At 35.9% G+C, this 25094-nt stretch overlaps 1 protein-coding gene across 1 annotated transcript in view; it reads right to left on the bottom strand.

The window, feature by feature from the left end:
* gmds (GDP-mannose 4,6-dehydratase) overlaps positions 1–25094 on the bottom strand; it is an 861801-nt gene that overhangs the window by 480120 nt on the left and 356587 nt on the right. The window contains exon 5 of the mRNA XM_039753423.1: positions 5616–5808. Within this exon, the coding sequence (XP_039609357.1) occupies positions 5616–5808 (193 nt within the window). The remainder of the gene's footprint in view (positions 1–5615; positions 5809–25094) is intronic.

Here is a 25094-nt window from a genome sequence, read left to right as displayed (position 1 = left end):
AAGATAGACCTGTATTAAAGCCCTGATATTAAATGTATACAGATACAAGGGATGAATTTATGTCATGTTTGACTTCTACATTTACAAAAGGTGCTTAAAATGGTTACCACAGTGGCCAGACTCTTCATAGTACAGCAATCTACTCCTTGAACAATATTGGCCAAAGTGTCCAATGAGACTGATGTGCATGCCACTTCAATTTCTTCTTGAAGTGCGGCTAGTGTAGCTGGTTTTATTCATGCGAGTAATGACATTTTCTGAGATAATGTCATAGTACACATCATTTGGTTATGGGGAGCTGGGACTTATCCCAGCAGCACTGAGTAGAAATTAAAAAACAATTTCTGGAATGAGCACACAGTCCTACCCTCTAACACAACACACATCACTTGAAATTGCTATTCAAGCCAATCAGTACATCTTTAAGATGGATAGAAATCCCAATCACCCAGAGAAAAACTTAGGGAGAGTTGGGAAGACTATATATGAATCATTTTGGTCCACTAAGGAGATGCTGACAGTGAGTGTCTCTTAAACAGTATATAGTGGAAGAAAACTAGCAGTCATTGTACACTCCTTGTCATGCACAGCAAGTCATTCTGGGCTAAATTAGAGATGCTAATTAATCGACAAAAAATGAACACAATATAATTCACCTTCACAATATTTCAACAGTGGGAATGAACAATAAGCAAAGGCACATCCATTTATTTGCTGAAATGTCTTAATTTGAAAGAAAACCTATGTATAATATACAGTATAACACAGGGCTATTCTTGTGTGTGTATGGATAAGCCTTCTGGAAATAAAATTCCAAGATATAAAAAAAGTTGAAAACAAAGTAGTAACACAATACTCATCATATTCATCATTTTTTTTTATTCTAAGGAAGGTTAACCTACTGTGCCTGAATTGGGTTGAAATCAAGTGACTATATCTACTGTAAGTTGACAAGAATTTAACTTTAAGTTGACAACTTACATAATAATTAATTTCTCTTTATACATTTTAAACTACAAGTGAATAAGTAAGAGTGACACACATTTTCTAAGCAGCGCATGAAAGGAATGGCCCTTAGAGGAGTTTTCTATATACGTTAGTTTTTGTCATCTGATTAACTGTTCAATTTGTGTACTGTATTACCCGATATGGATCAGTGGTTGAAAACCATTACAGTAAAAAAAACCTGAAACACAATGTGGAAAGAGATCAATTGCCAAGTATCTGTACTTTTCAGAACATACCTAACACTCCGTTACAGAATAGTGAAAAAAACAACCACATACTGGCTCAATTCCATATAGTGGTAAAAAGTGAAAATACTGTGATTTATATATAAGCTATGTGATTTCTTTTATAGGTGATGAGTACTGTCTCAAACCACATTGTGCAGTGTGTGGAAAAGTATTATCCAATGGTAGCATGAAACCCTCTTTGCTGTTGCAGCACATAAAACATGGCAGCAATAAAAACAAGGAGTGTAACTTTCTTCAGTGCCTAATGAAACATCAGAATGTGACATTGTACTTGTCATCAGCTAACAAAAATAATGAAAATGCAGATTGAGGCATTATACCATATCATATATCAAATTGTTAAATGTGGTAAAAATCATACTATAGCTGAGAATTTAATTTATCCTTTAGAAAAAACAATGCAGTTATGTGAATGACAAGAGAGTTACATATTTGAAAATTAACACTATTCCTCTTTTGACCTACTATTTACTATTTTTCAAAGAATTCAGAATATGTCTGATGATATTGTGGTGACAATAATAGGCAGAATTAAAAATAGTAAATATTTTGCTATTCCAGTTGCTGAAATACAGAGGTTGCTAATTTTTCTGTTTTGCTTACTATTGGAATTTGAAAGGCAATGAAATGAAAAAAACTTTTTGCTTAGTCCTCTTCTATCAGAATGCACAAGAGGAAAGGATATTTAATGCAGCTGACTGTTGTTTCATAGAAAAGGACATTTGTTTGTCTAATTGTTGTGAACTATGCACTGGCAGAGATAGGTCTCTGTTGGATTCTTACTCCAGTCTTTGCATATCCTGGAACCACTGTTGTATCCATAGACAAAGCTTTGCACCTAAGCACCTTCCTGTTGCCATTTACTAATAGTGAACTGGGGCCTCGGGTATAAACAGTGTGTATGCACAAAAATGTTGCGTACGCCTGTTTGCACGCTCACTTCGAGATGTGTAAAAACTAAACTTGGAGTAAAGCTACATACATTCTCATGCCAGTCTTACCCTGCATGTACGCAACTTTCCACTCGGTTTTGTAAACTGCCGGCACCCAGGGTCAAAGAAGCGCTACTGTTCCTGTGTGGCTTCCCATTCTTTTTTACTTTACATTCAAATCCCTAATGATGCTTTACCAAATACACTGAAATAAACCACATATCATTTATAAATTTAAGTCATCTGATTTTAATCAACCTGCTACAATATAACAGTCGACAAAATGGCCAAACTATTCCAAATACCACAGTTGCTTTTGTGTTATTACTCACAGTGCATCACTCAAGAGTATTTGAACCCACTGTAACTGAGTGTGGAATCACAGCTGTACAGCAGCTGATCAGAAAGCTCTATGGTTGGCTTTGTCAAGAGTGCAGAGGAATATTGGGACACAGCGTCTACCCTGGAGAACATTTATAACACACGCTGCCTCAGCCATGCACACAGTCTGTTTGAAGTTCTCCCATTTGGCAAACACTTCAGAGCCTTTCCTGCACAAACTTTGAGGTTGAGAAACAGTTTCATCCCAAGAGCTATAAACACACTGAATCAGTCCATCAAGTTATCCCTAGAACTGTTTGCAATTAGAATTACAATTACCTCACAATTAAACTTGCACTAAAGTTGTAATATTGCACAACCTGAGCCACTTCATGAACCATTTTCAAAATCTAACAATAATAATAATAATAAGTTTCATTTATGTAGCACCTTTCATACACTCAAGGACACTTTACAATTCAATAAACACATTAACAAGACAGTAGAACTCACATACAAGAAAATGAATAATACTCATTGAAAAGATATGTTTTTAACAAGAATTTGAAATGAATAATAGATTTTTCCTTGCAAAGGCTGCACTATATGTACATGTATATTGTACTTATGCTTTCATATTTTATATTTTAATAATTCTTTATCATATTCTTATTATTATTAGCATTGCTGCTATTTTATCATTTTACAGGAAAATAAAGTTTTTGGAGCATTTGCATATTGTATCTCATTGTACCATAAATACAATAAAAATGAAGGAATTCAATTTAATTCAATAGAAAATAGCATGTATTTACAGATGATGGTGACTGGCTTCTAAGTCGATTTAGATTTCTTCTTGGAGCACTTGATATTTTTAAGATAAAATGCATGAAAGTATGTATATTACTTTATACAGATACATTTTAACTTCATTTAAATAATGTATACTGTCAATATTAAATGTGTGGGCATGGTGGCGCAGCGGTAGCGGTAGGGGCCTCTCTAGGAACTGGTCCTCCCTCGTGTTGTATGCTTGCTGGGACTGGGTGGATAGATGGATGGAATAATGAAACATGTACTACGGAGATATTTCAATGTTCTTTAAAAATTTTGAAGAATCGGTGTTCTAAGCTTACAGATGCCTTGACATTTATTACAGAGCTAATTGTGTGCCAATTGGTTACGTGAAGAAAGAAAAGGAAGGACAGGAATTGGGGGTTGGTACATTTGAAAGAAACGGTACTGCTGCATTAAATTGTTTCATCAAGGGTCGTGAACGTCCCAGTAAGCATCTTGCATGAACAATCTCCGGACGGGGCACCAGCTCATTACACCGATGAGACACCATACCCCCATGTTTAATACATGCTTTAATGCATTTCATCATGAAAAAGATATCAAGTATACATCTTAGTATTTAAATTGTTCAGAGAGCTGTAATATAATGAATGTAATGTATTCTGTGTCCTGTCAGCGTAAGAGAAAGTCCATTTAAGAAGCTCATAGTGATCCAAACACATAGAGCACATAGAAGAACACACACAATTAGCAATTACCGTGCTACTTTAGTTACAATGGGATGTGAGAAACTATAGTAAATTTAACATTGGTATTAAGATTAAGTCTACAATGTTTTACTTTAATGACAAAATAAACTACAATATTAAAGTGGACATTTCAACCTTTTTTTTTCTTTTCTCTGTACCCTAATATACTTCCGTATGACACTCAGACAGTGGGCTATGACCCGCATTTCACATTGACTTTGATACCTGACCACTTCACTTTTTATTTTGGGCACTGTGTGACTTTCTGAACTTGAACCTCCGAGTTTCTCCTCAACTCTATCAATTTCCTTTTGTTGTTTATACCACTGCTTAAGCCAACAAATTGTATGTTTTTCCTTGCCTCCACTTCACATTCACTGAAATTCTGTTTTTTCACATGCTTTTGCCATTGTCTTTTAACCAAACACTGAATGGAGAAGGTCACATCTATATTGATTTGCATATTAAAATATGCAAAAATCTGGGAGGAATCGGGGTGGGACAGTGGGTGGATTGATGAGGTGGGGATCAGAGGGTATTGGTCATAAAGTCTTATTTATATGTGCATGTTCTTCTTTTCAAGCTTGCATATGCTGGGTTCATGTCCAAATGTCTGTTAATGGGGTTTTCATTGGATAGCCACATTTCAATTAGTTCTTTGGCACTTTTAGTATTAGCCTTAAATTTAACTTGTACCGAGTCCCATTTAAATGTGTATCCAGTTGAACGTATGTTTGTAAATCAGTGACCGCAGGTTCTTTCTTCTGACGGCATTGGGATGTTCCTGTATACATGTGGCGAGTATTTTTGATGTCTGCTCCACATTTACAGCTGGACATGAATCACATGATATGCTGTAAACCATGTTCTGTGTCTCTGCTGCTGATTCCTTGCTTTTAGCATTATAAAGGACTGTGGGCAGAGTGTTTATAGGTTTGTGCACTACTTTAATGCCCAATCTGGACAGTATATGTGCTGCACCTTCTGATACCACGTGATGTTAAGGAAGTGTGTGCCAGGTAGCATAGGGAGTCAGGTTGGAGTTGATTGTTGCTAGGGTCTCTGCCATCTCCTATGTAAGCGTTGCCTGATGCAAACACATCCATCTCCCTTTAACCTCCGTTTTCGCTATATATTGCCTTGGACACCTGTAAGTCTGATCATGTTCCTCTGTTGACGATTCTTGGTAGGAGTCAAAAGCTTAAGAAGAAAAAGCTATTTTAAGATACGTGATTCATTTTCTCCCTTTATAAATTTCTCTATACATACATATATATATATATATATATATATATATATATATATATATATATACATATATATACATATATACATATATATATATATATATATATACATGTATATACATATATATATACATATATATATACACACACACACACACACACATATACATACACACAGTATACACACATATACTATATACTTTTACTTACTTGTTCGACAATATTTTTAAGCATGTCTTGGTGATGAACAAGTTTCTTAAATCCCTAATATTTAAGCCAACAAAAAGCTACATCTGACACACAAGAACTCACCATAAGGAGAGCGAGGGTAAAAAGGTGTGGTTTCTTTCTGAGGTATTTCTTGAACTTTACCATAAAGTTCACTTGTGGATGCTTGATAAAAGCGGACACTGTTAGTTAAGCCACAGGTTTTGATCGCGTCTAGGAGGCGAAGAGTGCCAATTCCATCAACATCTGCAGTATACTCAGCCAAATCAAAAGAAACCTGGAGAGAGAGGAAAAAAAAGTGACATTAAGTTTCAGACACCTAAAACACACTTACAGCATTGACCCTGTGAGACAGAAATACTTGGATCAAGTACAAAGGTCCATTTTCACTGAGGAGAAAGTGTAATGTTGGCTACGACAAGTACAAAATTGTAACCAGGTTTAACTAGGGAGTTATTGTTGTTTGATTGTCTCCAATTTCATATGATATGCCAACAGTACTCAGTTTCTCTCATCTATTAACAAGACTCACGTACAAACTTACAGAAAGAGAAGACCTTGCTACTAAGTCACAAAAAACTGTAATCTTTGATACTTAATTTGTCAGACTACACACTGATATTCCATTTATATTTGTACTTAATTATTGTGCCTAGTTATGCAAAATGAACAAATATGCTAACTGCATAAGTATTTAGGACTGTCATATTGAGCCTTGGCAAAGTAATAATTTGGATAGCGTGCTGTAAAGAATGCAAAGCTAGTGACAGTGTTTAAATAAAACAGAAATCTGCATTGTTTAGTTAAATCATTAGTGCTAAAATTAGCTCCCTGCCTGCCTGCTTACCTGCTTTTACGTGAAATCTCTGCTTCTGAGTACATTGGTGAAGAATCACAGAAAACTACTTATTAGAGTGTAAGGAACTTGTTCAGAATTACAGTAGGTTCAGTCAGAAGTGTCCTTCTATAGTGGTACTGGGGGTAATTTACAGTTTGCAAATGGTTTATAAATAAACAGAGCTTAATTTGTTAAATTTCCAAATGATACTAAATTACATGTTTTAATAGATCACCTAGCCTAATTATAAAAGTATACAAAAAAGTACTAAAAAGTAACCAGTAATATTTTTATAGATGATGCAAAATATTCACTAGACCTGCAAAATGGCAGTCTGGAGACAGAAAGTATTTACAAAAGAGACAGACGGATGTCCTAGCTGGATTATCGGTTTTCTCTTAAATTTTAACTCAAAACAGGTCATATTTAAATTGTGCAAAACATCTATGAAGCCACATTTGGAATGTTTGTATGTTTGGCACCCATAACAACAGATGGACAGCAGCATTTGAATAAGCAAACGAAAAGGTACTTGACAAAGTCCTAACCCACTGGGCATAAACTTCAGTAAGATTAATTTGGCAGCTTAAGTGAACCAAGACTACAATATCAAAGCATTTAAATATATTCTAAGTATTTATTATATTCTTCACTAAGGGTAAATTCAACCGAAATCTTAGGAAATATCTTTTCACCCACTACAATGTAGATTCTTTTAACAAGCTACTTGATAGTGTAATTGAAATTGAGAAACCTAGAAGGCTCACACCTTAATTGGACATAGGCCGGGAGCAGGAAATAATGAGTTAAGTCCAATGACCCCATTCTTACCAAGTTCATGTTTACTGTCAAGACTACATATTAGAGTCCACACAGCACAATGAAATTTCTATTTGTATGCCTGCTCAGAATATCAAAACTCTTGAAAAGATTTAAAATGTGGTCTAATAGCTCTGGTGTGAATCAGACCCAGGTATTTTGAGTTGTGGGACTGCAGCACAATCTGCTGTTCCAAAGAACACAGTAAATTCAAATATATTTACAAACAGCACATTTTAACAGTGCCACCAACTTAATTCAACCTGCTTTCTAAATGTACATAAAAACATACAGTTAGAGACAATAGTAAATCTACCTCCTCTAGGTGACAGGGTAAACATTAAATATTTCAAATACTACACACCTACAGAAAGACAAAACCACAAAATTCTGCTTTAACCGTTAATTTAATTTTTAAGGAACATTGCATGCTCCTTCCACAAAATCATCCCATTCTCCTAAAACTTTCTGAAGGATGCCACAAAACTTCCATGTTTAGCAGAAGGTTGCATTTCCTATCCATCCTTGAAAATTACATCCCTTGAGGTTTGGGATCATTGAGGACTTCTGCCCAATAACATACTTAGTTACAACTGTCACTATTCTGTTTCTTTGAAGCCAAAGACTTCATTAATGGAATGTACTGATACGGCAGATAACAGCCGGGGAAGTGGAGGAGTGGGAGAGATAAAACTGCTCCTGAGAATCAGCATGACCATAAAATTGTGTCAGAAAAATGCAACCTCCCCATTCTTTTTTTCTCCCTTTATCTCTACCGGCAATTTATTATTAATTTGATGGGGTAGGGGGAGCTGTCAGAGCTCTGTAGTGCAAGCCATTTATCTTCTAGCAAAATCTTTTCAAACCTACTGTTCAGAGATTCTCTGGTTTCCAAGTGCCAATTGAGAAAGCATGAGAGAAGAGCAGAGAGGCAGTCAAAGGCACCTCAGCAGCCTTTTTTTTCTAAACAGATCAAAGGTTCTGTTTCTCAGAGTATAAATGCACTCTAATGGTTTTGAGGAGTCACAAAGGCCTTGCAGCATGAAATGTTGTAACTTGAATGATTAGTGACACTGTACAACTTGGAAAGTTTGCTTATACAGAGGGGTCCAGCTGTGCCAGAAGCTTTCAACTTATTAAAAAAATAGGAGGCGTTGGAGCCACTGGAGAGTACTAGCAAGATGTAAAAAGATAGCTAATTCATTTTTATCCCTTTATTTGTACCAAGGGAATGGTGTATTACAAATAAAATGTGGGAGGGAGAGAGTACAATGTTTTTTTGTTCATAGCTCTAACTAGTTGGAACACTTAGCCAAACAAGGTTTAGAGGACTCTTTTTTCAAAAAATAGCTAATCATTTCTATTACTCTTTTGGTATATATATCATAAAACTCTTGATTTTCTTTTCAGTAAATACATTTTATCATCAACTTATATTTATCATCATGTTTTTCCTTATATTTAAACATAAATACATATACATACACAGACCAAGGTGATAAGTTATTAAATTTGCCTACCTAACAGTTGGTTTAGAACTATCTCAGTTTATTGATTCTGAAAATATGATTCTAGAAGCTTGCCAGTGTTGATGCCGATAACTGATGTTGATTCAATAACTGTGCTAAATTAGATGGTTGTGGATCTCTAATGCAAGTAGATAAATTCTACGTTGCCCTAAAGCTGAACTCCTTCTAATCAGATGCAAAAAGCCTATTTGAAAATGGGTACATGCTTTAAATGAAATCATATACTTTATACATAGAGTCTCAATTCTGGAGAACCAATGCGGATGCAGGATTTTGTTCTTTTTTGTTTTGTTATTTGGACTCCTAGCCTTATTAAGCAAGCTGTTATTTCCTAGTTTCTATGTTTTGGGATTCAACGTACAAATTACAAAACTCGGTTTGGTAAATTTTTATTATGATATTCTAAGCATTTATGTAACCTAGCCCCAGGGGATGCACAAACCAGTGTGTTTCTTCATGCTGGTCAACCCCAGATAAATGGGAAGGAATTATGTCAGGAAGTGCATCTGATCTAAAATTTTGCTGGATCAATATGTGGAGAAAAATACGGACTTCCATACCGGATCAGTCGAGGTCCAGGTTAACAACGGCCGCCAACAGGGTGCTGGCAGAAATTGGGCTACTGTTAGCCAAAACAAAAGAGGGGGAGACGTGTATAGAGGCAGAAGGACAGGGGGAAGGTAAAGAGAGTGGAACTGAGGGTAGGAACTTTGAATGTTGGCAGTATGACTGGTAAGGGAAGAGAGTTAGCCGATATGATGGAGAGAAAATGTTGATATATTGTGCGTACAAGACACTAAACGGAAGGGGAGTAAGGCCAGGTGGATTGGAAGTGGATTCAAATTGCTCAATCATGGTGTGGATGGGAGAGAAATGGGGTAGAAATGGGATTATTCTAAAGGAGAGTGTCAGACAGAGTAATGAAGCTGGAAACTGAAGGTGTGATGATGAATGTTGTTAGTGCTTATGCCCTGCAAGTTGGGAGTTCGATGAATGAGAAAAAAGATTTCTGGAGTGAGTTGGATGAGGTGATGAACAGTGTACCCAAGGGACAGGAAGTGGTGATTGGAGTGGATTTCGATGGACATGCTGGTGAAGGGAACAGAGGAGATGAGGAGGTGATGGGTAGGTATGGTGTCAAGGAGAGGAATGAAGAAGGTCAGAGGATTGTGGATTTTGTAAAAAGGATGGGCATGGCTGTGGTGAATACCTATTTTAAGAAGAGGGAGGAACATAGGGTGACATACAAGAATAGAGGAAGATGCACACAGGTAGATTATATCCTATGCAGAAGAGTCAATCTGAAGGAGATTAAAGACTGCAAAGTGGTGGCAGGGAAAAGTGCAGTTAGGCAGCATAGGATGGTGCTCTGCAGGATGACGTTGGAGATTAAGAAGAAGAGGAGGAAAGGGAGGGCAGAGCAAAGGATCAAATGGTAGAAGTTGAAAAAGGAAGACTGCAAGGTTGAGTTTAGGGAGGAGATAAGACAGGTACTGGGTGGCAGTAAAGATTTGCCAGACAGCAGAGCAACTGCAGCAGAAGTAGTAAGAGTGACAGCAGGAACGGTGCTTGGCGTGACATCTGGACAGAGGAAGGAGGAAAATGAACGGTGGAATGGCGAAGTACAGGAGGGTATACAGAGGAATGGGTTGGTGAAGAAGATGTGGGATATTCAGAGAGATGCAGAAAGTAGACAAGAGTACAAGGAGATAACGCGCAAGGTGAAGAGAGAGGTGGCAAAGGCTAAAGAAAAGATGTATGATGAGTTGTATGAGAGGCTGGACACTAAGGAGGGAGACAAGGACCTACACCGATTGGCTAGACAGAAGGACTAAGCTGGGAAAGATGTGCAGTAGGTTAGGGTGATAAAGGATAAAGATGGAAACATACTCACAAGAGAGGAGGGTGTGTTGAGCAGATGGAAAGAGTACTTTGAGAGGTTGAAAAATGAAGAGAATGAGAGAGAGGGAGAAGGTTGGATGATGTGGAGATAGTATATCAGGAAGTGCAATGGATTATAGCAAGGGGGAAGAACGGACAGCAATGAAAAATGGAAAGGCTGTTGGTCCAGATGATATACCTGTGGAAGCGTGGAGGTGTTTAGGAGAGATGGCAGTGGAGTTTTTAACCAGATTGTTTAATGGAATCTTAGAAAGTGACAGGATTCCTGAGGAGTGGAGAAGTAGTATACTGGTACAGATTTTTAAGAATAAGGGGGATGTGCAGAACTGTAGTAACAACAGGGGGAAAAATTGATGAGCCACAGCATGAAGTTATGGGAAAGTCGTGGAACCTAGGTTAAGAGGGTAGGTGATGATTAGTGAGCAGCAGTATGGTTTCATGCCAGGAAAGAGCACCTCAGATGCAATGTTTGTTCTGTGAGTGTTGATGCAGTATAGAGAAGGCCAGAAGGAGTTACATTGTGTCTTTGAGGGCCTGGAGAAAGCATATGACTGGGTGCCTCAAGAGGAGTTGTGGTATTATATGAGGAAGTCAGGAGTGGCAGAGAAGTACGTAAGAGCTGTACAGGATATGTACAAGGGAAGTGTGACAGTGGTGAGAACTGCAGTAGGAGTGACGGATTCATTCAACATGGAGGTGGGATTACATCAGGGATCTGCTCTGAGCCCTTTCTTATTTCCAATGGTGATGGACAGGTTAACAGACGAGATTAAACAGAAATCCCCATTTGCTGATGACACTGTGATCTGTAGTGAGAGTAGGAAGCAGGCTGAGGAGACCCTGGAGAGTTGGAGGTTTGGTTCTAGAGAGGAGAGGAGAGAAATGAAGGTCGGTAAGAACAAGACAGAATACATGTGTGTGAATGAGAGGGAGGTTAGAGGAATAGTGAGGATGCAGGGAGTAGAGAAGGTGGTGGAGTGGTGAAGGTGGATGAGTTTAAATACTTGTGATCAACAATTCAAAGTAATGGGAATTGTGGAAAAGAGGTGAAAAAGAGAGTGCAGGCAGGGTGGAATGGGTTGAAAAGGGTGTCAGGAGTGATTTGTGAGAGATGGCTTATCAGCAAGAGTGAAAGGGAAGGTCTACAGGACAGTAGTGAGACCAGCTATGTTATATGAGTTGGAGACAGTGGCACTGACCAGAAAGCAGGAGACAGAGATGGAGGTAGCAGAGTTAAAGATGTTAAGATTTGAATAGGGTGTGATGAGGATGGACAGGATTAGAAACGAGTACATTAGAGGGTCAGCTCAAGATGAGAAGTTGGGAGACAAAGTCAGAGAGGTGAGATTGCATTGGTTTGGACATGTGCAGAGGAGAGATGCTGGGTATATTGGGAAAAGGAAGTTAATGATAGAGGTAACTGGCAAGAGGAAAAGAGGAAGGCCTAAGAGAAGGTTTATGGATGTGATGAGAGAGGACATGTAGGTGGTGGATGTAACAGAGCAAGATGCAGAAGACAGGACAATATGGAAGAAGACACTGTGGCAACCCCTAACAGGAAACAGCCGAAAGAGGAAGAAGACACTGAGCCATTACAAAGGGGCTTGGACATCATATAGGCTTTGGTAGATTTGTCAATGAAGTCAAAATGTTAGATTTGAATACACATAGGGAGGTCTGAAACTCAAACGAACACCTTATATGAAGGAGTTAGGTGTTGTAGTGGACTTGACAGACAGTGTTCAGAAGACATTAAGAAGGATAACAGAATGTTTTGTTATACAGCACAATCTTTAGAATACAAGTCCATGGAGGTTATGCTTAAGCTTTATGACCCACTAATGAGCCCTCATCTGAAGTACTGTGTACAGTTTTGGTCTGCAGGAAACAAAAAGGAGATAGTGGTGCTAGAAAAAGTCCAGAGAAAGTTTATTCCAAGGCTAAAGGGGATGAATTATGAGGAAAGATTAAAAGAGCTGAGCCTTTTCAATTTTAATGTTTAAAATTATGAAGGGAATTAGTTACAGTGGATTGAGACTGTTGCTTTAAAATGAGTTCCATCAAGAGCACAAGGATACATTGGAAATTTATTAACAGTAAATTTCGCTAAAACATTAGGAAGTTTTTATTTACAAGGCAAACCAGAGACACATGGAATAAACTACCAAGTAGTGTAGCAGGCAGTAGGACTTTAGGGATTTTCAAAACTAGACTTGATGTTATTTTAAAACAATTAAGTGGATAGGAATGACAACAAATGTTGGACTGAGTAGCCTGTTCTTGTCTAGATAATTCTAATGAAACCAACCCCCAAAGCACATTACCTCCAATCCTCTAGTAAAGGGACAGGCAGTTCTGATATGCTGGATCATGAAAATGTCATTGCTCTTAAGATTTTTCCTCTAGGGTGTCTTGCATGGAAGAGTCTACAGCCATGTAGTTGCCACTATCTCTCACCATATCATGCTAAGCGGCTCTCTTACTACTGTCGTGAATACTGCCTTGCAACACAGCACCTTTTTTTTTTTTTATCAATTTTATTGTAATCATTCCATACAAATCAATCAATTTTTACAAAAAGTAGGATTGAGAACAAGTCAACTTCCACCCCTGAGAGAAAGAGCATGGCCAACGGAGTAAAACTTAAGGCTTGTAAACAAACCTTAATTGATTGGTTTGATAAACCAATAGAGATGAATGGAAAAGAAAAATAAATGCAGAAATAATTGCTTCCTAGGTGCTTTAATAGCTTTTTTCTAAAATATTACTGATTAGATCCTGCCATGATTTGAAAAAAATCTGTACAGATCCTCTAACTGAGTATTTCATTTTTTCCAATTTCAAATAGTATAAACCATCAGTTTCCCACTGACTTAAAAGAGGAGAGTTAGGATACTTCCAGTTTAGCAAAAAATAAGTCTGCATGCCAAAAGTGTAGTGAATGCAATCATAGTTTTTTTGTCTTTCTCCACTTTAAACCCATCTGGAAGAACCCCAAACACAGCCGTTAATGGGTTAGGAGGGATTGTGAGACCAAGGCTGTCTGAAAGATAATTAAAAATTTTGGTCCAGAATGATGTTAATTTGATGCAGGACCAAAACATGTGACCCAGTGAGGCTGGGACTTGATTGCAGCGTTTGCAGGTTGGATCTTGCCCTGGAAACATTTTGGAAAGTTTTAGGCGAGACAGATGTGCTGGATATATAATTTTGAGTTAAATAATTGTATGCTTTGTGCATATGGAGCTCAAGTGAATTCTCTGCATTGCTACTTCCCACTCCTCTTCTGATATATTAATTAAGAGATCTTTTTTCTAGTGTCCTCTTGGATCTTTGAAATGGTAGGGACTGTAAAATAATTTTATATATTGCAGAGATGGTCCTTGAAATTGAGCAAATAATTTGCGATCTAGGCATCCCATTATAGGAGGCATGAAAATATAAAACATTGGCAAAAAACAATAATAAAAAATGTACATTTCCAAAAGTAGAAATTGAGAAATGCATAATTATTAGAAAAGCAACTTAATGGGTTGTTCCATGTCAAATCAACTGATCTTCCAGAAATTCCACAACCTCCGGCCTTAAAAAATCTGAAAAAATACCAGGTATACCCATGTTATCCAGGAGACACCCTGTAAAATGATTTTAGATCATTTACTTAAGATCAATACTGTACTTTCCAAGATATAGTCAATTTTGTGAGGGGAGAGGAGTGTCAAATTTGACACAGCTTTATTTTTTCTTCAAATTCTTAAGACCATATGTCAAGAACTAAACCATCTAGCATGGTCAAATTTTACATATTGGTAGCTTTATTGATATAGTATGTAACAAAATCAAACTGTTTGGTCCAGATGACAGCACTTGGTAAGAGCATTCCTTCAAAAATCGAAAAAAATATTTTGCATGTTTGGCTTTGCCATGTTTAGGCTTTCAGAAAGCATACTTCTAACTGATACAGCCTGCTAATTTTTTTCCATGTTTAGATACCTACACAGGGCCAAAAGGTTATAAACAAACAAGAAACTGCATCAGGGTTTCACCAGCGGACCTCTCAAATTTAAGAAAAATCATTATGGATCATTTCATACTAGGTTCAAGCACTGTAGGAATGTCCCTTCTCTCTCAAAAAACAAGTATTACTTTACTTATGTGAATCTTTAATTTTTATCTTCCATTCTAAACATGGGTTAAATTCAACATTTGGTAGTATCGATGATCGTCAATTTCTTTGTCACTAACTTGGGTATAGTTTTAATGGAAAAAAATTAATTACCAAATGCACTTTAAGCATAACGCATGAACAACAGTTACTTGATTTATCATTAAATACAACACTAGTTATAATGAAATGTTAACATCTTGGTATTGTAGCACCAGAAATGTGACACATTTCATTTCCGTTTCAATCGAAGTGCAGAGTCTAGGCCATCCTTGTATTTGAGATCAAGATGGTACTGCCTCCCACTGACCAATGTTATCGCACTAAGCAATAACACTGTAACGGCACTCAACAAATGTTGTCTCTAGGAAGCAGCCATTGGAAGAACTGTACAGGACAGTTTGGATGCATAAAACATATCAGGATGCCTGATTCCAATTCACTCTTGTCATGAATCACACCAATCCAGCATTTTTCATCATACATGCAAACAACATATATTCCAATAGGACATTGATCTAATGTGAGCGACGCACCTGATCCATCATGAATGTGATTGTGAGAGGGTAGGATCTCAGCTGCTGCTTCAGTTGTAAATATTCCAACAGTCAATGGACTGTTTTCACCAGACACCTGGCTGACTTTGAGTTTGCCATCTTCTGTATTCTTGAGTACCAGGTAATCTTTTGACCATGGAAAATCATACTCACTGTTCAGCAACGTGAGATAGGACATTGTCATTTGATAAAAAAAAAAAAAAAATGTTTAAAGATCTGCATAAGAAAAGTAAGGGTTGTGTTTTGAGAAAGAAGGGACAAAGTATAATAAATTAATAATATTTTTAAAATAATCTGCACATTTCCACATGCTGTTAGGGTGCTCTGAAAATGAAATTCAAAATGATTTTTTGGATTTGAGAAGTCTGATGTTCAAACCCTAATACAGTTACTATTTAATGCTTTTTCACATATTTTTAAATATATGCGTTTCTGATGCCTAAGCATAGCTAAGCCAAAAACTCAAATTAAATTTTGGTCAGTTTCAAGGGGCTGCTTTGACAATTCAGGGTCATCTGAACTTGTGAATTTTGATGAGAAAATGATGCCAGATAAAATTGACAACCCCCTCGGTAGACTGTCTGTGTCTTGGAAATTATTGATCTTCATCAAACAAATTTTACAGGGCGTGTCCTAACGTGGGTAGAACTGTTAATATTTTCAGACTTTTTTGACTTCGAAGTACGTTGGATAGTTGGCTGATTTGACATGGAATGACCCTAACAGAAGATAGAGCCTGTAATCAATGAAGAGAATGAGAATAAAATACTTGATCATTTTAAGCCATCCAGTTCTTCTCAGATTACAACTCCATAATTATCTCTTGAAGGCTGGATTATAACCGAGTTCAGAGAGAATATTATTTAAACAACATTCTTTATGTTTAGTTAAATTTTAAGTATATTTTGCAATTGCTTAAAAAACCCAGAATAAAAATTAATACAAGTTCAGCCTACACCAGAATTTTGCTGCTGCTAGAGTATGGTATTCTTGGTTAAAAAAACAAATTATCTTTCCTTCATCCACACATGCACTGTAATTTCTATGGTGTAATGTTATCTCCACTGGTTTAAAAGCAGCTTGAACAATCTCAATCAGGTAATGAGTGTTGAAACATTAATTTTTTTATTTGCTGATAGTCAATTTTAAATGAGCATTAGAAGTGATGAGACAAGAAGCTGTTCTTTTTGGAAGCTTGAGTTTCATTTTCATTGTAACATAGGGCTGAGAAACAAATAAGTAAGCTACAGAAGGCAATGCAGAAGCTATTAATAAAAAAGTAATACACATAACAAACAAAAGAATGACGAGCATGACAACTACTTAACAAGAACATGGAAATATTCGTAGTACAGGTGGCACTTCTAGAATTGGTATCTCTCAGCATACAAAGGCTATTTCTGATAGAAAGGAAAGGATGCTATTTAAATCTACTGATTGATTGGGCAATCTTTAAGTGTACATTTATTATTTTTACAGAAGTCAAATGATGTGTAAGAATCTTGTATGAGGAAGTGAGACACTTTTCTAGTTCTCAGAGACGGACACATTGGGGCAATTATGTACCAGTAACATTAAGCTTTTTTTTATTTAATCTGTCCACTGGTACTAACTAGTATACACTTATCCTGTCATAAAAGAAGCCAAATGAAAGGCTCACAAGTAGGTTTTTCATAGGCCCAAAGGAGGCTGAATTACAGATTATGCATTCTACAGAAAGAAATAACAATGCTTAGGTAAAAGGGCCTCTTAAGGTAATGTACAGTTCATTTATATCATTAAAAAAATGTACATTATGTGAACTAAAATGCAACTAGCTCAGGAGAAAATGAACCACTCATTACCAGCTAATGTTAAGACCATCTATTTAATGGGTAATAACTATTCTTCTGGTGGCAGCCAAGGCGCTGTTTGTAACAGAGGCTGACAAACCATATCAAATTGTGTAAATGATAAACCAGCGTTTCGACCCTTTAATACACTACTAATCATGATGTAACATGAGAGAGAAAGGAAGAAAAGAATACTATTTAAGAAGGATTAGATATCAAATACTCTATGTACAGTAAAACAACTAGCAGAGTTTGGATTGTTTTATGCCTAGTGCCAGTTTGCAATGAACTCATATTGAAGCAACAGGTAAAAAGTCAGCAATGAATCAGAAAATCAGAGAGACTGAAAGCCGTGTTACAGTAATCAGCATACCAAAGTTATTTAATTGCTAAAATTGTGAAAACATTTTAGATACTGCAATGGAACAGGCTCCCCTCTTCTATTAATCTAATAAATTAAAAAGTTTGATGTAGTGTCGTTTTGTTGCCATTCAGTTAATCTTAGGGAAGTTAAAAGTATGGTGATGTACAGTGTTAGCCATTATGGATGCAATGAGAAGTGATAACATTTTTAAGCTAATAAACTGATAGATGCTGAGGATGTCAGATGATTAATTGGATATTTGGAATGATTTGTTTAAGATGTCATAATAATTATGAAATATAATTATGAAGTGTTGCCTTTATTTTGTTTTCTGATCTTTTCCAAATACTAAGGACAAATGCACCCATTAATGTTTTATTCAGATACAATTGCATCCTGCTTATCGAATTTACTTGCTAAATGCCCTTCAAAACAAACAAAGCATGCATGTTCAAAAGCACTAAGGGTTTACATATGCTATATGACCTTTAATTTTCAAATTCAGGGAGAAGCCACTTTCGCAACTAGTTTACTAATAGCCTAGGACAGTTTCTCCACTTGCACATAAATGGTAAAGATGCACCATTAGCCTTCTGCAATATTGTTGGACCATGTTTCACTCTATTTTTAGCCACTAGTGGTATTTACCATAAACATTTTAGCATTGAATGTTTCCATTATAAACAGAAACATAAAAGATAATACACATATATAACATACATAATACATAACAGAATTTGTAATTTATTAATCAAGTAAAATTAAAAATTCTTTAGTGTTTTTGCCTTTATTTCTTGCTGTCATCTCATCACATGTTGACTGTTACATAATAACATCTGATTTATTAGTATGCAGGAGAGAATTTAAAAAAATGTGATTTTTAAAGTAATAAGTCTTCTTTTGAAAAACAAGGCTTATTACTTACTACAGGTTAGTTCAGTAATCATATAAATACTCTATTTTCTTTCATTTTAATAGCCCAATTGGTGGATGTCACAATGACAAAATGGTTAACATTTCTTCTTCACTACTCCGAAATCTTGTATGAACTTCACAGGTTTTGTTCTGTAGGGTTTACTCCTACATACTAAAGATGCAAATGTTAAATTGATTTCTTAAAAACCCAATGAACATGTATTGCTGTTTTCTGTAGTTTTATTCATTTTTTTACTTTGTTTTTTTGTGTCCCACTAGACATCTGACGTCATTACTGGACACTTCTTTAGAGACTTACTCTATGATACTGCGTTTAAGGACACTATCCTTCTACTAATTATGTATCTGTTTAATATGATTGCATGGATTTTATTTTCCATGTTACTAATTCATTAATATTCTTACCTACATCATATTATTTTTTCTTTTCTTGTAACTTTCTCTTTGACATCTTGTAATGCTCTTTCAGCTACATTCTTTGTATGCAAATGTGCAATATAAATACATGCTTTGACTTTCACTTTGACATGTTGTTGTAATAATCTAAAATTATTAGATTGCCTAAATATTTTGAAGTTAAATTGTTTTAGAACAATATGATATGCATGACAAAATTGTCTTCATTTTTTACATTTTAAATACACTTCTTTTCAATTTTGTATTTAAATGCAACATGAGGGAAACATTCTAATTATATTTTTAAATGTGTTCATAAATGCAAAAATGATTATTCAAAATTAATACAATGTAACTTTTTAGACCTGTGAATTATTTAGTGCTTTATACTTGTAATTTATTTGGACCACTTTGCAGAGATATGTTTTCACATTGACATCAATGTCTTTGTTCATAAATTTCAAAAAAACAAAATTTACTCTACTGTGATTCAATGTTGCATATCAATAAAATGCAAAAACTTTCAAGGGGGAGATTTTTTTATAGGAACTACAAGGCAAAGAAAATACAGGGTGAGCCAAAATGAAGTACCACATTTCTCAAGGTCATTGTGCGAGGTAGAGGCACCTGAGTGGGTTGGGGGATCCTTTGATAGGCAATCTCTTGTAGAAAGAATGGCAGGGTATACAGTATATAGCATTGTACAAAGCAAATAAATAAAGAAGATTACGACAGTGAATTCAGAGAAAAAAAGAAAAAAAAGCATAGCAGACAACATAATTGATGGTCTAGCGCACACACACATACAGGTTACATGAGCATCTTGACAGAGAGGTAAACTGAGAGAAGTGTAATAAAGTCAGGCAGAGCTAAAAGCCTTCAGGAACAGATGAGTTTTGACTGTTTTTTAAAAGAATTCATGGAGTCAGCTGATCTAATTAATTTCAGTAGGTCATTCCAGAGTCTGGGCGCTATACAGTTGAAGGCCCTGTCACCCATGGAGTGTACAGTAGTGTGAGGTACAACAAGATTTCCAGAATCAGAGGACCTTAGTGGGCGGGCAGGCACATAGTGATGGAGAAGGTCACTGATGTAATTTGCCGCAAGGTTATTTGAGGCTTTGTAGGTTAATAGTAGGATTTTATATTCGATTCTGTAAGACACAGGGAGCCAGTGAAGACGGAGCAGGATGGGTGTTATGTGCTCACTGCTAATGGTTTGAGTAAGGACTCTTGCAGCTGAGTTTTGAATAAGCTGGAGCTATGATATAAGATTAGAAGTGGCACCTGCCAGCAGTGAGTTACAATAATCGATGTGGGATGTGATAAAAGCATGGACAAGTTTCTCAGCATTAGAAAAGGAGAGGAAGGAGCGAACACGGGATATGTTACGGAGATGAAAATAAGAATGCTTCTTAACGTGATTTATGTGGGCGGAATAAGAGAGGGAGGAATCAAAAATGACACCAAGATTCTTTGAAGTAGAAGCAGGTCTGATGAGATCACCACCAAGATGGAATGGGAAGGAGCTCATTTTATTAAGTTGCATTTTAGTCCCAATTTACAGTAGTTCAGTTTTGTTGCATTTTAATTTTAAAGAATTCTGCTCCATCCAGGTTTTAATTTCATTACGGCAGGTTGTGAGCTGAGAAAGCTCTGATGAAGTTCCACTTTTAACATTGAAGTAGAGTTGAGTATCATTTGCATAAAAATGATAACCCAGTCCAGGACAGTTGACATCCAAAAACAAATTGTAAATTGATGGAGTCATGAAAACAGCAAAACAAATTAGGATAGGATTTATACTAGACATTTTATTTGGAAAGCTCACAAGTATGATTACCTGTATAGTAATTAAAAAGGTGTCCAATGCCAAACACTTTTAAACACTGTGAATATGGTTTTGAACTGTCGTTCCTCATCGTTTAATTGTGCTTCATGATGAGGTTTTCATTTTAAAGGGACTTTACAAGGGAACATAAAAAGCTAAAGCAGCCTCATAATGGAAGTTAAAAAGTGAGATCACTACAGCAATCAAAGGAGAAAATTAGATGTTACTTTTGAGCTACTCTGATACAGATATAGCATTGGATTTTTTCATTTAAAAAGGAAATACAGATAAGGATTGGCTTGGTATACTTCCAAATAAAGGCATGATTCTACTACTGTGACTAATAACAAAATTGAAAGTTTGAATTGCTGTAGTTATTTAAGTGTTTGGCTTAGACATCTTGTAACCTACTTAATACTTCTAAAACATTGCCAAATGCTATATCCTGGATGGCAAATCTGCCATCAGAGTGCCAGAATATTGAAGGTTTAGGGTAAATCCCATGAAAGTTCTGAGAGACAGAACCTCTACTGGCAGACAGAGAATATGCCTGGTGCCAGTTTATACAAATAGAGGCCATCACAAGAAAGTATGCCCTGTTAAAGAGAATAATGTATTGGATAAAGTTTCTTCAGGGGCTGCACAATTAAAAAAGTGGTCCCAGGATCTTTAGTAGAAGGACTGACAAAAACAGACAGCAAGCAGTCTAGAAGTTGTTCTTGGGGTTTGGTACAATGAAATCTCAGTGGTGCACTCTGAGCTAACATCAATGAAATTTTTGTAGATGTGCTAGCAATCCTGGAAGTGTACTTGACCTGGAAGTTGGCTCTGGGAAGTGGTTTAAAAACAAATGCCAGCAAGTAACTAAACTTAGAAAATGACAGGTACTGTAAGATGGGGAGAATGCTCTCTTGTGGGATAACAGAGGTCTGCACCTATGAGAGGCAGAGAGAAAAGGCAAGAAGTACTTCTTAGTACTATAATGGTGTACTGTACTGCACAGAAACATACTGAGTGGGCAACATAAGTAATGCAGAAGGAACTCTGGTCTTTCTCTTTTGTAACTATAGAAATAGTTACACCCTCTTGAAATATAAATAGCATTTATATTTGATATTTTATACCACATGATATTTATGCTTTGTACTTGAAATGGAAGAGATGCCTAAAACATTTTTAAAAAAACAGTATAATCATATGTGCAAACTGTGTGTGTCTCTTGCAGAAAATGATTTATGAAGCCAAGCAGCAATAGTGAAGGATTTGTCAGCTACATAAGCACCTACCCTTTTTTTACCCCAGACAGCAAAAAACAAATGCGGAAGAATAACCCTCCCTCTTTCTCTTCCAGCCATCTCCGAAATGAGAAGACACTGGCATTTATTTTCAACCAAAGGAGTAAAGTATACTGTTGGATGTCTTTCAGGCCACTATGCACAAAACCTATTTAAAGGTGTTCTAAACTCTGAAGTCCCAAATCCAATTTATTCTCTCTTTCTCTTACTAGTATGCATAGTATACTGTATACAAGTATATAAGTGTTGTATAACGTGCCCAAAAGCTATTCTTGAATAAGATAAACTTTTCTGGAAAGTGACTGAACTTTCAAGCTCCTACAGAAGTTATCTGCTGTAAAGTATACTTAAGCATCAAGAGTACAAGTAAATGTAAGGTCGCCCCCGGTTTTATATATAGCCAAAAATGATTACCAGCTTAAAATAATCGGGGCTGCTTTCTTTTTGTGTGTGAGTCATATTATAATCATTAAAGTATGAGCCAAGTAAATGCAACTTGAAAGCTGAACATCTTAATGATTGTATCTTAATTCAGTTGGGGTGGGTGCTAATGGAAGAGGTGTGAAGGCTTCTTTTAGTTTAAGAAGGAGTTAATGTAATTAATTCCTGAAAAACACTTTGTAAAGTTAATTTTTGTAAGATGAACACCTAATTACTTTCAATTAGTAAAAAAAAAAATATTGTAAGTGTTCTCTGGTTCCAAAATTGACCCTCACTTTTATTCAAATAACACCTAACTTCTAACTAACATAATTAGTAAGTTGTCAAAACAAAGTATAGTAAAACACTGTCCTTTATTAAATAATATTTCAATAAGTGCTTTACCTAGATGTTATCACTTCTAGTTTCACATGCAAATGATTGGCTTTTTGTTTTTTCTTGGATTGCTCCCAAACATTTCAGTTTTACAGCAATGATGCCCAGGATAACGTGGAAAGATGTGAGGAACATAAGTTATAAGGTGAGTGAACCACAGTGTGTGAACATACATGTACATCTCACTGTAACATGCCCATCAGCCCAGCTACCATCAGCAGTCTACTGTAAAGGAAGTGTCAAAATGCAGCATCTGAGACTGGGATTGCGTGGCACCAACATCCACACCCGCTCCATGCCCTCTAGGTCATAAGTAGTGTAGTAACATCTACTTTATTTATTTTTATTTCTACAGCACATTTTCATACACAGGATGTAGCTCAAACATCAAAGAAATTGCAACACGAAAAGAATAATAAATTAAAATTAGTATGAGTAATAATTAATAAACCAGAAAAAAACTAAATCAATATGGGTTTAAATAATGTGTACTTGGAACAACTGCTTGAAAAATCAGGTATCAACAGAGCACATTTGAAACTTTTTGTAGATTTACCTGAATTTTTCTACAGCAGACAAACCTGCATTTTAGTTTAATATCTGAGCAAACGTTAGAGAATATTTCCAGGCCATTTGTTTCCTGGTGTAATACTGCAGTAATGAATGTGCCTAGCAAAATACTGTATATTGGAGCAAAAGTAGCCATTTGCATTTGAAAACAGTGAAGTAAAAGTGTAAGTAGACAAAACATTGTATATTAAATAGAAACATAAAGCATACTCATCCACAGTAAAGAGCTATTCCTACATTATTACTATACAACTCTGATTTATACTATATATTACAAACATACAATGGTTGCTTTTGTGTATCAAATATAATAATTTTAGGAATGAGAGGGATGAGAAAGCTCACAGAGTTTGTATTGTGGTTCACTTCCAGGCAGGAGTGACTATTATGTAGAATTTGAAAGTGCTTCATGGTTTCATGTTGGTTTCCTCAATGGAGTCTACCCAATGGTCTCAAGACATAAAACCAAAGTGATAATAGAAAATAATGGAGAAACACTGTACTCCACAACTTACATGTACTTCACAAAACTGGGTTTTATATGATGACCTAATGTAGAAACAGAAACCACAGCTGGTCTTAAACAGATTAACATTTAGGTGAAAAATCATGGTCAAACACTTGTCCCTGAGACATTCAATGCTTTAATTGAATTGTCATAAAAATATTACGGGCATAAAAATGTTAAACCAAATTACATAATAAAACATTTTAATGAACAACAAAACAACTGCAATGCAATCAATTTTTTTGTTACAATTGATTGTAAATACTAGTACAAATGTATTTTGCAGAAAAAAAAATACAAAACCAAAAAAAACTGAAAATAATACCTATGTTAACTATGATTTCTTTCGGTCAATAAACATTAAATAATTCAAACAAAATGTAAATAAAGAAATGTCTGAATATTACCAAACAAAATAATCACACCTGGCATTCTGCAAATGTTAGAAAGGCATCAAAGGCTATACAGTAAAAAATAAACAAATAAAAGCATAACTAAATACTTAAGGATTTCAGTCCATGACCTCTCTTAATTTATCTTGTTGAAGGGTTATAACAGAAAGTTAGTAAGTTTATTCTATAGTATTGGGAGGGGTGTTACTCTATAAGAAATTATCCTTTTTCTCATAAACATAACTAACAACCATACTTTTCTTGAATTATTCAATATTGCACTTAGCTTCACTTTTAAAGCAGGCTTAAATTCATCAGAGCAAACAGTTGCTGAAGACAAAGTAAAAAAAAAAGCAAATCAAAACAAAAGGCTCCAAACAATTTAATTTAAAAAATAATCAATCCTGTTTTTGACATTGAGCTCCAAAAAGGCCTTTTGTATTTACCTGTCTTCAGGCTTCTTGCTTTGGAAAAATGTCTGGTGGTTGGATTGACAGGTCGGTGAAGGTGATAGTTGTTGAGCAGCCTCAGATAATCATTAAGCCAAGATGTACAGCGTATTTTAAAGCTATTCGCTAAACATATTTTGCATTAGAGATGGGTATCAAAATGGCACTCTTGTGATTAAAAGTACAGTGATCCCTTGCTATATCGCGCTTCGGCTTTCCAGGCTTCACTCCTTTGCGCATTTTAAATGTAAGCATATCTAAATATATATCACGGATTTTTCGCTGGTTCGCAGATTTCTGCTGACAATGGGTTTTTTAATTTATGGTGCATGCTTCCTCAGTTGGTTTGCTCAGTTGATTTCATA

This window comes from Polypterus senegalus, chromosome 5 (assembly GCF_016835505.1).
Source record: "Polypterus senegalus isolate Bchr_013 chromosome 5, ASM1683550v1, whole genome shotgun sequence".
Classification (NCBI taxonomy): Eukaryota; Metazoa; Chordata; class Cladistia; order Polypteriformes; family Polypteridae; genus Polypterus; species Polypterus senegalus.
The sequence above is the reverse complement of the archived record's forward strand: the minus strand, read 5'-3'. Positions and strand labels throughout refer to the sequence as shown.